This window comes from Puma concolor, chromosome E2 (assembly GCF_028749965.1).
Source record: "Puma concolor isolate L17-30 chromosome E2, mPumCon1.1.hap2, whole genome shotgun sequence".
NCBI classification, from domain to species: Eukaryota; Metazoa; Chordata; class Mammalia; order Carnivora; family Felidae; genus Puma; species Puma concolor.
In genome coordinates this window covers 33,936,530-33,949,572 of record NC_141681.1, presented here as the reverse complement: position 1 = coordinate 33,949,572, position 13,043 = coordinate 33,936,530, and the positions used below count along the sequence as shown (strand labels likewise).

Below are 13,043 nucleotides of genomic sequence, written 5' to 3'. Positions count from 1 at the left end.
CACACAGGCCTGAGTTTAATTTCCTGCTGTACCTGTCATTAGTGGTGGGACCTTGGGCAAGTCACTTAAGCTATGTGTCTGTGTGCTCATGTGTGAAATGGGATAAGAATGTCTCCGGGGCAGAGCTGGTCCGGCAGTGCTGAGGAAAGCCCTGGACACACAGTCGGGCTCCAAAAATGCTCTGGTTTTTAGCCCACGGGCAGCCATTAGAGATGCCATCTTCCCAGCCTGCCTTGGGACAGGGTAAGACACCTGCTGCCTTCCCAAGCAGCCTGACCCCTGCGGATGGGAGGGAGGGGCTGCTGGAGCAGGCTTCCGTGGGAATGAGCCCCCAGCCCACTCAGGCTTAGGGGCCGAGTGCCCAGAATGGGTTCCTGGGTGTGGGTGAGACTGGCATGATGCTCCCACTGGGAGCTCCCTGAGTCCTGGGACTGTGTCCAGGGGGAAGACAGGTGGGGTTCATGGTCTTGTAAGTTCCTTCCACCCCATATAGGCTTTAGAAAAATTTGCAGGGCACCTGGGTGGCTCAGTCAGTGAAGGGTCCGACTTCAGCTCCGGTCACACGGTTCGTGGGTTCAAGCTCCACGTCGGGCTCTGTGCTGACAGCTCAGAGCCTGGAGCCTGCTTCGGATTCTGCATCTCCCTCTCTCTCTGCCCCTCCCCCATTGCGCGCTCTCTCTCTCTCTCTCAAATATAAATAAAACGTTAAAAAAAATTTTTTTTTAAATTTCTCCATCTACACTACACACATATATATGTGATTTTGAGACACATTCTGCCCCCCATCCCACACTTCAGCACCTCTGGTCAATGGCACCTTACACTCTCTGTTGGCCTGAGTTGATGTTGACTTCCCTCAGAGAGAACCTGCTTTCTGGGGTGTCAGGGACCTAGAGCACCTGCCTCTGAGCCACTTTACGGTGACCTCTCTGCATGAAGTATTTTGGACCACACTGTATGTGTTCAGACCCTAACGCTCACAGTTCAAGTTCTAGGAGGAAGACTGCCACCCCCCACCTGGTGCCAAATTTGATTCTCGCATTTCCTGATCGTCCTTTCTCCCAAGCAGCTTTCTTACATTGGGAGCTAAGTCTTTGCTCTCCCAGCTTCTTGCTGGAAACTCCTATCACACTCCCCGTGTTGGCCATATTTTCCTTCTGAGTGAATATCTGGTGGACCTTATAGTTGATGGCATTTCCCATTGGACGAAATGACTCACGATATCAGTACGGTCTTCTTCACCATGACAAGTAGAGTCACGGCCCTTTGTATTTCCACTTAACACTGTAATTTCCCACACGCCCAGATTTTCAAGAAGCCCGTCATCTCCCATTCAAAGTGTCCTCCCTGCGTAAATTGAGGGACTTGAAGCTTTCTCTGTCCCAAGGTATCATCAGATGTTTCTAGCCTCGAGGCCAGAGGCTGATCGGGCTGCTACAGCTGCCGCCACACGGTGTCGCGGTTGAACACATCCCGGTGCAGCTTGGCGGATGCCCGTCCACAGCCACTGTGATCCCCGTGCTGAGCCAGATCCTCACACAGGCCAGGCTGGTGCCCCACATTATGGGTCCAAGTTACAGCCTCTTTATTTTGCTCTGATAAGTTCAAGCAGATGGTTTAGGTCTCCAGGGACTTCTAGCCTCAAACACACATTGGCCCAAACCAGCCTGTACCATCAGCTTCAGGACCAGTGTCGAGCCTGGGTTATGGGTCCAGACTCCCCTCCACTCTGGGCTCTCGGTGTCCTTTCCTGAAAGCAGACTTCGGCCAAGGGCATCCCCATCCGGCACAGAGGTTCCAAGAACATTGTTCCTCAATGGGGAGGTGTTAAGCATTCAATCAGTGTCCTACCCAGAGGCCCCACTGTGTATCACCCCACCTCCCTTCAGGGCTGTGTCTACATAACTCAAGGAGCCTATTTGGGGGCCAGTTGCCCATAAATGAAAACCCAACCCGGCAATGAGTTGCATAATCCTAACCAGAGAATCGTGGGCAACTTCCCTTCCTAAAAATGCCTCGTTTCACAGAGTCTTATGACATGATTATGTTCTAGCCCAGTGTCCCTCCGCCCTTCAAAGGGTCCCATGCACCCCATCTTAGGGACAAAGTTGGCCTTGAGGAGCAGTGGATGAGCTTTTGTTTTGCCGAGTCAGGTTTACACGCTAAGAGGGAAGAGCTGGAATATTTAGGATAACGGTGGGGATATCTGCAGGCAAGGTCAGGGAGAAGGAGCAGAGAGGAAAGAGAGGACAGCTGGAGAGAGCGGTCTGTACGAGATGGGTTAAGCTTTGTCCGTGGCGTGCAATGTCAACCTCCCCTCCAACTACCTGCAAAAGCACCAGAAAGATGGATCTCACTCTCTGGCATTTGGGCAGCTGGGTTCGGGGTTTTGAGATGAGGTGAACCTGGCATCGAAGGGACACAGGACTCGAGCGGAGGCTTCCAAGGATGCCCCGAGGGACCTCTGTTCAACAGAGATGGGGAAACGGAGGGCCAGAGGAAGGACTTGTCCAAGGTCACCCAGCAACCTAGGGTCCAACGTGGCTCTGCCCACTAAAACGCGAACCCCAAACCGCCCACCGAGCAGCGGTGACCCCAAGTCTCCAGCCCGCCTGCCAGAGGGGCTCAGTACAGATATTCCCGCACGGTGAGTTCCTTCAGGGTGAGGCCCCAGGGGGTGGGCTTCCGGAGCTGGCTCTCCTGCAGCCTTTTCTGCAGCGAAATGAAGTCTCTGCCCAGCGTGTAGGCCAGGCGGATCATGGCGTCCAGCAGGGGGGCATAGTAGCGATGGCCCTCCCGGGCTTGCAGGCACTGGAGGGCCCTCTCACCCACCGCAAAGGCTTCAGCAGGGCGTTCAAGGTCACGGTGGCACACCAGCATGGCACAGAGGGCGGGGACCACCATTACGGGGCAGTGGGCCGTCAGCTTCTCCTGCAGGGGCACCACGCGCACCAGGATGTCCAGGGCCCTGGTGTACTGGCCGCCTCGCAGGCAGCCAAAGGCCTCCCTGAGCTCCGGCCGGGTTAGGAAATCGATGAACTCGCGGGACCGCCGCACACAGCGGATGGCGTAGAGCAGGCTCAGGTACTCCTTGAAGGCCAACTTGCGCTCGGAGATCATCTCCTCCGTGAAGTTGCCCATCAGGTGCTTCTTGGGGAAGACGACATCCTCGATCTCTTCCCTGAACGTCTTGAGGAGGTTTTTCTGGAGCGTCTCAAAGTCTGAATAGCGCCGCTCCAGCACGGCTTTGTTGCTGTCAAAACTCCCTGTCTGGATGACGACGATTTGGTACATCTACGGCGCAAAGAGAGAGAGCGTTTGACTACCTCCGAACAGGAGGTTTTAACTGACAGAGTGAGCCCCGGCAAATAAAAAACAATGATGATCACAGTTTCAAGCATACCCTGAAAATGGGTTATCGTTATACGCAATTCTGTTTTGAATTGCCATCAGCATCTGCTGAGCTATAAAAGCGAATCATGACAAGAGTCAACCCGAGAATAACAAACACGGCAGCATGGAGGCGTCTCGTGGGACAAAGAGCACAGGAAACGGGGGGGGGGGGAGGGGAGGGGACAGGGAGCCTGGGGGTGCTCCCCACCCATATCGTCAAAACCCGGCCCCAGGTTCCTAAACTGGGGAGCCTGGATTAGATCCACCTGAGAGGTGGTTTTAGGCGGTATGCTGGCGGTGACGTTATACGGTAAGAAAATTACTGCTTCTCAATTCTCGTTCAGCTAGACCATACTGATTAAGGGCACAGGCTGCCTGGGTTGCAAATGCAGCTCCACCGCGCTCTAGCTGTGTGGTCTTAGGTAGGTACTTGACCCTCTCTCTCCAAGCCTCAGTTTTCCCATGCATGAAACGAGGATAGTGGTAGCGCCTCCCTCGCTGGGTGAGGATGAAACGGGTTAATGCACTGCAGGGACGGGGGACTGTGTTCAACACGCGGTCAGTGCTCAGTGTCCCCGTTGTTATTATCCCAGTCCCAATTAAGGGGGCAAGGCAGGGAGAAGGGTTGAACATGGCTCCTACTTGGACACTAACGTAGCCCCCAACACGGGCAAAAACTCCATTTTATTTATTTATTTATTTATCTATTAAAATTTGTTTTTTCTTAATATTTATTCATTTTTTGACAGACAGAGAGAGACAGAGCAAGAGTGGGGGAGGGGCAGAGAGAGAGGGAGACACAGAAGCCGTAGCAGGCTCCAGGCTCTGAGCCGTCAGCACAGAGCCTGATGCGGGTCTCAAACTCGTGAACCGTGAGATCATGACCTGAGCCAAAGTCGGACGCTTAACCAACTGAGCCACCCAGGCGCCCCTTATTCATCTAGTTTAATGTTTTATTTTATTTTTGAGAGAGACAGAGTGTGTGTGTGTGTGTGTGTGTGTAGGTGCAAGTGGGGGAGGGGCAGAAAGAGGGGGGCAGAGGATCCCAAGCAGGCTCTGTACTGACAGCGGTGAGCCTGATGTGGGAGTCGAACTCACCAACCTCGAGATCGTGACCCGAGCTAAAGTCGGACACTTAACCAGCTGAGCCACCCGGGCGCCCCTAAAATTCCATTTTAACAAAACGAGCAACAACCCCTAACCCCAGAGCCTCCCGCCAGCCATGGCATGACCAGCTAGAATCTAATAATAGCACTTAGCTCTCCTTGTAGTTACTTTTATAATTATCTTTTCTTTATGCTATGTGATATTGGTTCCCCTTTGAAAGCTATTTAGTGGTTTAAAAAAAAATTAAATTTATTTTAGAGAGAGAGAGAGAGAGCAAGCGCAAGCAGAGAAGGGCAGAGAGAGACGGAGGGAGAGAATCCCAAGCAGGTTCCATCCACACTCAGTGCAGAGCCCTATGGGGGGGCTTGATCCCAGAACTCTGGATAATGATCTGAGCTGAAATCAAGAGCTGGGCCACCCAGGCGCCCCTTGTTTAGTGTTTTTAAAAAGTAATCTAATTTAGGGGCGCCTGGGTGGCGCAGTCGGTTAAGCGCCCGGGTGGCGTAGTCGGTTAAGCGCCCGACTTCAGCCAGGTCACGATCTCGCGGTCCGTGAGTTCGAGCCCCGCGTCAGGCTCTGGGCTGATGGCTCAGAGCCTGGAGCCTGTTTCCGATTCTGTGTCTCCCTCTCTCTCTGCCCCTCCCCCGTTCATGCTCTGTCTCTCTCTGTCCCAAAAATAAATAAACGTTGAAAAAAAAAATTAAAAAAAAAAAGTAATCTAATTTAAAGAAAATAGAGTAATTATGATGATGATATATCATTATTTTATAGGATATATAATTATTAATAATATTCTTAGTTATTAATAATAACATAAATGACGGGGGTGGGGAGCAAAGACTGGCGAAGAGTCACAGGTGGTTAGTTGTGGGCGGCACGGCCTTAATGTGGGCCAGTTCCTCCTCAGGATCAGGAACCGTGACTCACATCTACAGTTCTGACAGTTCTGAGCACAATGCTGAGCTCAAGATCTGGCTTTTTGCACCCCCCCCCCCGCCCCCCCGCCTTAGAACCCTGTGAGTCAAAGTGCGAGGGCCCATTTCATCCTCGGGAGAGTTGAGGCCCTACCGACTTGCGCGGGGGCCGGCAAGGAGGTGGTGAAAGGCGGGCCGTCGCTGCCGGATCTCGGAGGTCCACTTACCACGAACTTGGAGACTTTTCTCTCCTCGATGCGGGCCGACGCGACCTCAAAGAGCAGCTTGACGCGCCTCCAGCCGCGCTTCTCCTTCCGCCAGTACTCCTGCAGCTCCCCGGTGGTCATGCTGGAGTTGGGGCTGGGGCCGCCGGGGGTGTCTGGAGGGACGGCACCCTTAAGCACTTGCACCGGCTCGGTGCACTGTGGGGAGACGGCTGGGTCTGTCTGGGGTGGGATGTCCGAATCCGGAAGAGCCCTGCGCATCCCCCTCCCCGGCCCCCCCCCTGCCCAGACTCCGGGCCCACCCCGGCTGCGTCCAGCCCGCCCCCTGCCCCTGACAGCCTGACACGGCACCCCTCCTCCTCCCCCCACCCGCACCGCCAGCTGGTGTCTCCGTTGTGAAACGCGGCACGTTTCCGTGGCACCATCCACTTCCCGCCTGCAGGTTGGCCACGGGCGCCCGAGGCCCATGCTCCTGACAAGCAGGGACGGTGGCTTGTTGGCTTCTGCACTCCCTCCAGCGCTGACGCCCGTGCGGTTGCCCCGGCCCCTGAGCTCACACTGGGCTACCAGCGGAGGGAGCGATTGAGGATGCCGGGCTCCAGGCTCAGCACGGTGGGCCCCTCCAGACTCTTCCCTCTCTGGCTTCCCACATTCCCCGCCTTTGCTTGCACCTGCCACTCCTTCCGCCTGACAAGCAACCCTCCTGTTTGCCTACCTGCAAACCGAACAGTGTGTCTTCCACCTCCCTTGGGCGGTGAGCCCTTCTGAGGATCTCGGGAACGATGAGAATCCTTCCCCGCCGAGATGCACAGATCGCTGTGCATTTTATTTCAAGGGATATGGGGCTCTGGTGCCCTTCAAGACCCAGCCCAGATGTCACTTCAACTGTCCCCTTGCATCAGAGTAAGAGCCTCCCACCTCGTCCCTACAGCCTATTTTGGTGACATCTCAAATTATTTTTCACAGATCTGTTTCCCTACCACACTGGAGGGCCTGCGGTGCTTGATTCGCTCTTGTTTTCCCCAGGGCCCCGCACAGGGCCAAGGACAGAGCAGACGGTCCATAGGCGCATACTGAAGGAATGCACGAATGAGTAAATAAATTTGCTCCAGGACATGACACTATAGCGGTGCTGGGCACTCACTGTTCCAGAATGTCCCACTGGCTTCTACGGGAAGCACCTAGGACTCTCACACTGAGGGCTTCCTTCAGCTAAAGCGGTATGTTCTGGAACTTTCCTTGGCTGATGAAGGATGGGACTGGTCCCCTCACCTCTTGGATGGGATGACTCTGAGATGTGTTCCATATGTCTTGCAGAGGACCCCCTCTGGGACTGAGCCCAGTTGCCTCCAGCAGTAATCTCTCCATCAACATCCTGTCCTGGCTTCCTGCCCTTCCTTTCCTCAATTTACCGCTCCCCTGCTATGACTCCTGGAACCATCTCCCAGAAAGATGACTGGCACCAAATTCTTGTGTCAACTTAGGAAAGCTGCCCCCTCTCCCGCGGCATCTGTTGAAGGGCCCACATTTGTATTTCAGATGTCTTTAGACCTCTATCTCTGATCAAGCCCCAAGCCTCAAGCTCACCTAAGTGTTCATCGGGTCCTGGACATGGGAGGTCTGGGCCAGTGGCTGCTGCTTCCTGCTTGGTCCCTGTCGCGCACTGGGCAATGGGTCCCATCCATCCAGGGCTTCCAGGGTGCTCAGGACTGGCCATGACTCCAAGGCTGCTAGGGGGACAAAGAGGGCAGTGAGTTCCCACTCGTGTTGGGGTTCCTAGTGGGCCCTGGGGTGCTACGATCTGTGGCATAGTCCCCACTGCCCACCCAGCTGTCCACCCAGCTGCCACATGAGAGGCCTGGGTCTGCCCCTTTGCTGAACTGATCGGTCCAAGCCCTCTCTTGTTGTCACGATGCTTCCATTATCGAGTTGCTCTGAATCTGATTTCAAGCAAAGTCAGGATTACTTGGGAGCAAGATGCTGTCTTGTCCGGAAGCACATCCCCATACTCCATTTTCTGTTCATTTGTAAATAGAATTACAGCGTCCAAAGCAGGGATACTGGTATGTATCCCTCCCATCTCTCTCTCCCTCCGTCTCTAGACAGACACTTAGGACTTACGGAACACGCTTCGTATGCTCCTAACTTCTTCACATCCACTTATTTAACGCCCACAAAAATCTGTCGTGACTCCCAGTAACAGAAGAGGAAACTGAGGTTTAGCCCAAGGTTCTGCGGCTGGTGAGCGTACCCAACGAGCAAAGCTGAATGTTTTGTGACGTGCCAGGTCGAGTGCTCTGTGCTCAACACCCACTCTCTCACTTAACTGATTCTGTGTGCAGAAGGAGTTTAAGCTGCATTTTCTGATAAAGGAACTGAGAGAGTTGCCTACGATCAAGGCTAGTATGTGGTGGGCAGGACCCAGATGCCTCTCCACCTTCTTCAGGGCGTGGGGGCGGGCAGACAGTGGGAGTGCTGGGGGCTAGTTTACGCAGTAAGATCTGTGACTCAGATCAGTGAACAAGATGACCTCGTGCCTGGACTTCTCTGTGCCTCAGTTTCCTATAAATCGGGTATAAGAACGGAGCTTGGCTTCACGATGCTGGTGTGAGGGTTAAGTCAACAGCTCAAGGCTCCCCACATACCTGGCCCTGTATAATAGTCCCTGTTATTTATTATTATCATCATTTTAGAGTTGATTTATTTGAGAGAGAGAGAGAGCACACATGTGAGCAGGGGAGGGGCAGAGAGAGGGAGAGAGGGAATCCTAAGCAGGCTCCCCACGGTCCGTGCAGATGCGGGGCTCCAGCTCACAAACTGTGAGATCATGACCTGAGCCAAAACCAAGAGTCAGCCGCTCAACCACCTGAGCCATCCAGGTGCCCCTATTTTTTTAAAGATTTAAAAAAAATTTTTTTTAACATTTATTTATTTTTGAGAGACAGAGACAGAGCATGAGTGGAGGAGGGGCAGAGAGAGAGGGAACCACAATCCAAAGCAGGTTCCAGGCTCTGAGCTGTCAGCACAGACAGGGGGCCTGAACTCACGAACTGTGAGCCGAAGTCAGATGCTTAACTGAGCCACCCAGGTGCCCCTAAAGATTTTATTTTTAAGTAATCTCTACATCCAACATGGGGCTCGAACTCATGACCCTGAGATCAAGAGACGCACGCTCTACCGACGGAGCCAGCCAGGCACCCAAGTCCCTGTTATGAATATCTGACACATGATAATACTTTGAAAAATATTTGGAAAGTCAATGACTCTAAATTGAAATGTAAGTTGGAATAGAATTTAACATGCCTGAGACAAATTAGAAAAAAGATGACTAAAACATTAGCTCAGATGGAGCGAGGAGCTGGGCCACCACTTTGGCATAGAGATCCAAAATCAGAAGGGTGCAAGTAACCTTACCTCCTTCTTCCCAAGATCTGAGGGAGCTGTAAGGGGCACATGGGGACGAGACTCTGGTCTGCGTTCCGGGCCCCGTGTCTGAATCCTCACGCTGATTATGGCCTAGAGAGGGGTGGGGTTACAGCTTTTTCCCCGCAAGTGGCCAGAGCCCATCCTGACTCCAGGGCTGAAGGCCTTCTGGAAAGGCCTGGCCTGGGAAGACCTGAGGTCATCTGGGGCCGGGGTGGGAGGCCCTCCTTCGGGGGGCAGCTCTTCTCCAGTTAGATGGAAGGAATTCTGGTCCATTCTCCAGGTGGCTCTGTGCAGTTGCCCAGTGAATGTCTCTCCAGGACCCTCTGTCCAACCTTACCTTATATGGTGGGAAACTGAGGCACAGAGCAAGGGCATGGCTTGAGCCTGCCAGAGCCTGCACACCTCATTTGCCTCTTCTCCCCTTCAGGAGACAGGCCTTCTATCATGACCAATTGTGGGTCTGAATGCAAATTGTTTACTATCTCTAGGCCTCAGTTTCCCCACCTCAGAAGTGTGGCCACAAGACCTGTCCTGCTGACAAGAACACCGATGGTGAAGGACAGACTATATTCTGGCAGGTGCCGGGGCAAGGTGGTGAGTGGTCTCCATGTTTTCTTAGTGGACTCTGGGTCCACCCTGGGAAGCCCAGTGTTTCCTGTGGGCGCTCCTACGTACCTGCCTCAGTTAGCTCCTCTGTAAAGCGGGTGATGGCAAGCCTCAATGGCTCCAGCCCTTCCAGCCCTGCTGTCCTGATCAGGCAGCTGGCACCAGGTCAAAAGCAGGACACGATTTGCCCAGAGACCCTGTGAGAGCCCAGAAATAATGGCCTTGGCTGAACACGTCAATGAAGACCCGGGAAAGCTGAGCATGAACCCAGGGCTTTGAATAAAAATCAAATTCAGCAGGCAAAGCCAGTTCCCTTATGTTTTCTCTTATAGGGTTGGCTGGGAGTCACTATGAGAGGAGTGAGAAGGAGAAAGTCAGGCATTGGTGCATGTGCAAGGAGTCTTGGACAGCTTCCCGGTCCTCTCCAGGCCTCAGTTTCCTCATCTGTGAAATGGCGAAAGCAGCCTGTCACTCCCAAAGCTCTGTGGGGACAACCATGCATGGGGTTCTCTGGGGGCTTCTCTCCCGTCCCCATCCCCTGTCTAGCAAAGATTTCTCGATTTTATAAGAAAACCCTGCAAAAGCTGTTGCCGGTGGCTTGGGGTCTTGTGCTTGGCTGATGGGGTGCAGAACAGCTTCCAAGCCCCCGCCCCGTCCAGCTGTGTGTGCAGCCATTCTCCTGCATCCCTCCCAGGCCCTGAGCACCACTCCTCCCTCCAAGGGCTGCCCCGTCCTATCCAGGCCTTCTTCTGCTGGCTACAGTGAGCCACCTTCAGAGCCCGTGCTGCCTCCCTGAGGAGCTGCAGAGGACTTTCCATCGGACTGAGGCTCCAATACAGCAGGGTAAAGCCCGACCCAGGGGACAGAGGGTCCCGGACGTTGGGTGGGCACACTCACATTTGGCAATCTCCCAGGGGGACGGGTGGGGGTCCGGGGAGCCTGTAACAGCAGGTTTCCTGGTTCTTCCCATCAGAGAGTCCCTTCCGGCAGGCTTGGGGGTAGGCCCTGGCTTCTGCATTTTGCCCCAGTCCCCAAGGTTGCCTGGCACCGCTTTCTGTGTGGTGACTTATTCTCCAGGCTCAAGACGGGCTGTAGAGGTACCCCAAAAGAATGGGGGTGGTGGAGGGTTGGGGATCTGCTTCCTGTTCTATCCCAATGAGCTAAGGGGAGCCCCACATGTAGAGGCTCTGCCCCACACTGCCCCCAGCAGGTACTGGGGGAGGCCCATAGGAGGAGGGGGCTCAGGCCACAGGAGGGCAGAGCCCCACCGAGGTGGGGATCAAGCACTGACCTGAGGCCTCTGGTTCCTGTGTGGGTCCAGGGGAGGCCAGGAGGAGTGTCACATGGTCCCCTTCAGCTCTCCTCTGTTCTAGGCTCTAGCGAGGCCGCCGCATCTGAGTTCCCCCTTAGAAAACAGGAAATAGGCTGTGTGACCTACTCCTGGTTGCCCCAGCCCATTGGCTGATGACAGATAGTATATTGAACCCTGGTGACAGGCAGCCCCGCAGGGAAGGGGCGAGCAGGACAGGGCGAGGCAGGGCCAGCCCTGAGGGATCTACTACTTCTGAGGGATCTAGCTGGGCCTCACGCAGCCTTGCAGTGGGCTGGGCTGTCCCTCAGAGCCCCAGCTAATCTCTGGCATTCAAGCAGCACTTCCCAGTTAACATTCCTTATTCTAGCCTATGAGCCAGGCCTGGTGGGGGCCACTGTGCCCCATTAACAGATGGGGAAAGTGAGGCTTGGAGCACAGAGCCAGTGGGATGCAGGGCCAATGCCTGACATGGAAGGGAAATGGGGTAAACTCACAGTTCCGTCTGGGGCCTTCCTCTGGGCAAAGCTGCATCCGACACTCCCGACAGAAAGTACGGGGGAAGGCAGACCTGTGGCTGTGATGTGATTCATGGCCACTAGCACTTGTGGCCTCAAGGGCAAGAGACGGGGACAAAACCAAGAGAATAGAGCCTCACCAGTCCCCAAGGAGGCCACCACGTGTCTCTTCCCAGCTATGATCCCCTCCTTCCCCATTAGAAACCGTCACACTCCTAATTCTGAGGAGGGTCACTTCTTTGCTTTTCTTTGCAAATTTAGCACCTACGAATAGACCCCAAAACAATAGAGCTTCATTTTACCTACTTTGGAATTTTATGTAAATCGAGCCATGCGCGCGCGGTTTGTCTGCTTTGGTGTTTTGCTTCCTTTATTCAACATTTCTGTGTATCGCAGTCATCAATTTGTGTGTGTGTGGCTGCAGCCTTTTCATTTTTTGTTGTTGTGTCGCTACATTATATGAATACCTCATTGTTTCTCTCTCTCTCTCTTTTTTTATCTGTCAACACACATTGAGGTTGTTTCTAGTTTGGGCCACTGTGGCCCGTGCGGCTGGGCATATTCTTGCACATTCATCCAAGTGCACACGCGCACGTGAGATGAAATCCCCGGGTTTTAGAGAACGAACAGCCGAAGAGCTTCATCTGGGCTGGATTATAGCAAACATGCCCCCAAGTGGCTCTGTCTCTTTGTGCCCCCCACCCGCCACCCGCAGGGCGCGTGAGTCCTAGGTGCTCCACATTGATGCGGTTGGTATATTTTTATTGCCATCATTCCAGCGGGTGGGGAGCGGGCTCTCATGGTTTTACATTGCATTTCCTAAGGAGAAGTGATGTGGAGCATCTTTTCATGGGATGATTTTCTACCCGTATAGCCTCCGTTCAAGTCCATTGCTTGTTTTTTTGTTTGTTTGTTTTTTTGTTTATGTTTTTGATTGGCTTATTTTCTGAGTGGTTTGTAGGGGTTCTTCATGAGTTCGTTTGGGTCTTTGTGCTTTCCAATATTCTTTCCCACCCTGTGGTTTGCATTGTACTCTCTAAAAATAGGGTGTTCGGGGGGCGCTGGGGTCGCTCAGTCGGTTAAGCGTCCGACTTCAGCTTAGGACATGATCTTGCAGTCCGTGAGTTCAAGCCCCGCATCGGGCTCTGTGCTGATGGCTGAGGACCTGGAACCTGCTTGAGATTCTATGTCTCCCTCTGTCTCTCTGCCCCTCCTCTGCTCATGCTCTGTCTCTCTGAAAAGTAAATAAACTTTAAAAAAATAAAAATAAATAAAAATAGGGTGTTTGGATGAATAGAAGTTGCCAAGCTTAAAGTAGTCAACCCTATCAATCTTGGCTTTCACAGCCCATGTCGTACCTTAAGACCACAGAGATTTCTCTGTTATTGTTCTTTCTCGCTGCTTCTGCAACAACTTTGCCGGCCACTGTGAGGCTGAAACTGAGTTAACATGTGCAAAACACGTAGAACAGCGCTGGTCCCTCATAAGCACTGCACAAGTGCTGGCAGTCCCCGCTCTTCTCAACATCTTTCCAGTTTGCCATTCT

At 53.5% G+C, this 13,043-nt stretch overlaps 1 protein-coding gene across 5 annotated transcripts; it reads right to left on the bottom strand.

Moving 5' to 3' along the window:
• Positions 1–1,227: 1,227 nt before the first annotated feature.
• On the bottom strand, positions 1,228–11,086 carry SNX20 (sorting nexin 20). 5 transcript variants are annotated; one of them, XM_086689458.1, is made up of 6 exons: positions 10,962–11,086; positions 9,740–10,114; positions 7,227–7,368; positions 6,354–6,435; positions 5,642–5,793; positions 1,228–3,294 (listed from the first exon to the last, which is right to left on the bottom strand). In XM_086689458.1, exons 3-6 carry the CDS (start codon positions 7,353–7,355, stop codon positions 2,626–2,628), a joined length of 1,032 nt encoding a protein of 343 aa, XP_086545584.1. In that variant the 5' UTR covers positions 7,356–7,368; positions 9,740–10,114; positions 10,962–11,086; the 3' UTR covers positions 1,228–2,625. The 5 variants fall into 5 exon arrangements, with proteins under 5 accessions (XP_086545584.1, XP_086545583.1, XP_086545582.1 ...); XM_086689457.1 differs by lacking the exon at positions 9,740–10,114; XM_086689456.1 differs by lacking the exon at positions 9,740–10,114 and having other exon boundaries at positions 7,227–7,365.
• Between the last annotated feature and the right edge of the window lie 1,957 nt (positions 11,087–13,043).

Bases quoted from the DNA above. Each gene is read 5' to 3' on its own strand.
- SNX20 (XM_086689458.1), bottom strand. From the start codon at position 7,355: ATGGCCAGTCCTGAGCACCCTGGAAGCCCTGGATGGATGGGACCCATT. The intron at 5,794-6,353 runs GTAGGCAAACAG...CCGTCCCTCCAG, and splicing joins ACACACTGTTCGGTTTGCAG to ACACCCCCGGCGGCCCCAGC. The intron at 3,295-5,641 runs GTAAGTGGACCT...TTTGCGCCGTAG, and splicing joins GAAAAGTCTCCAAGTTCGTG to ATGTACCAAATCGTCGTCAT.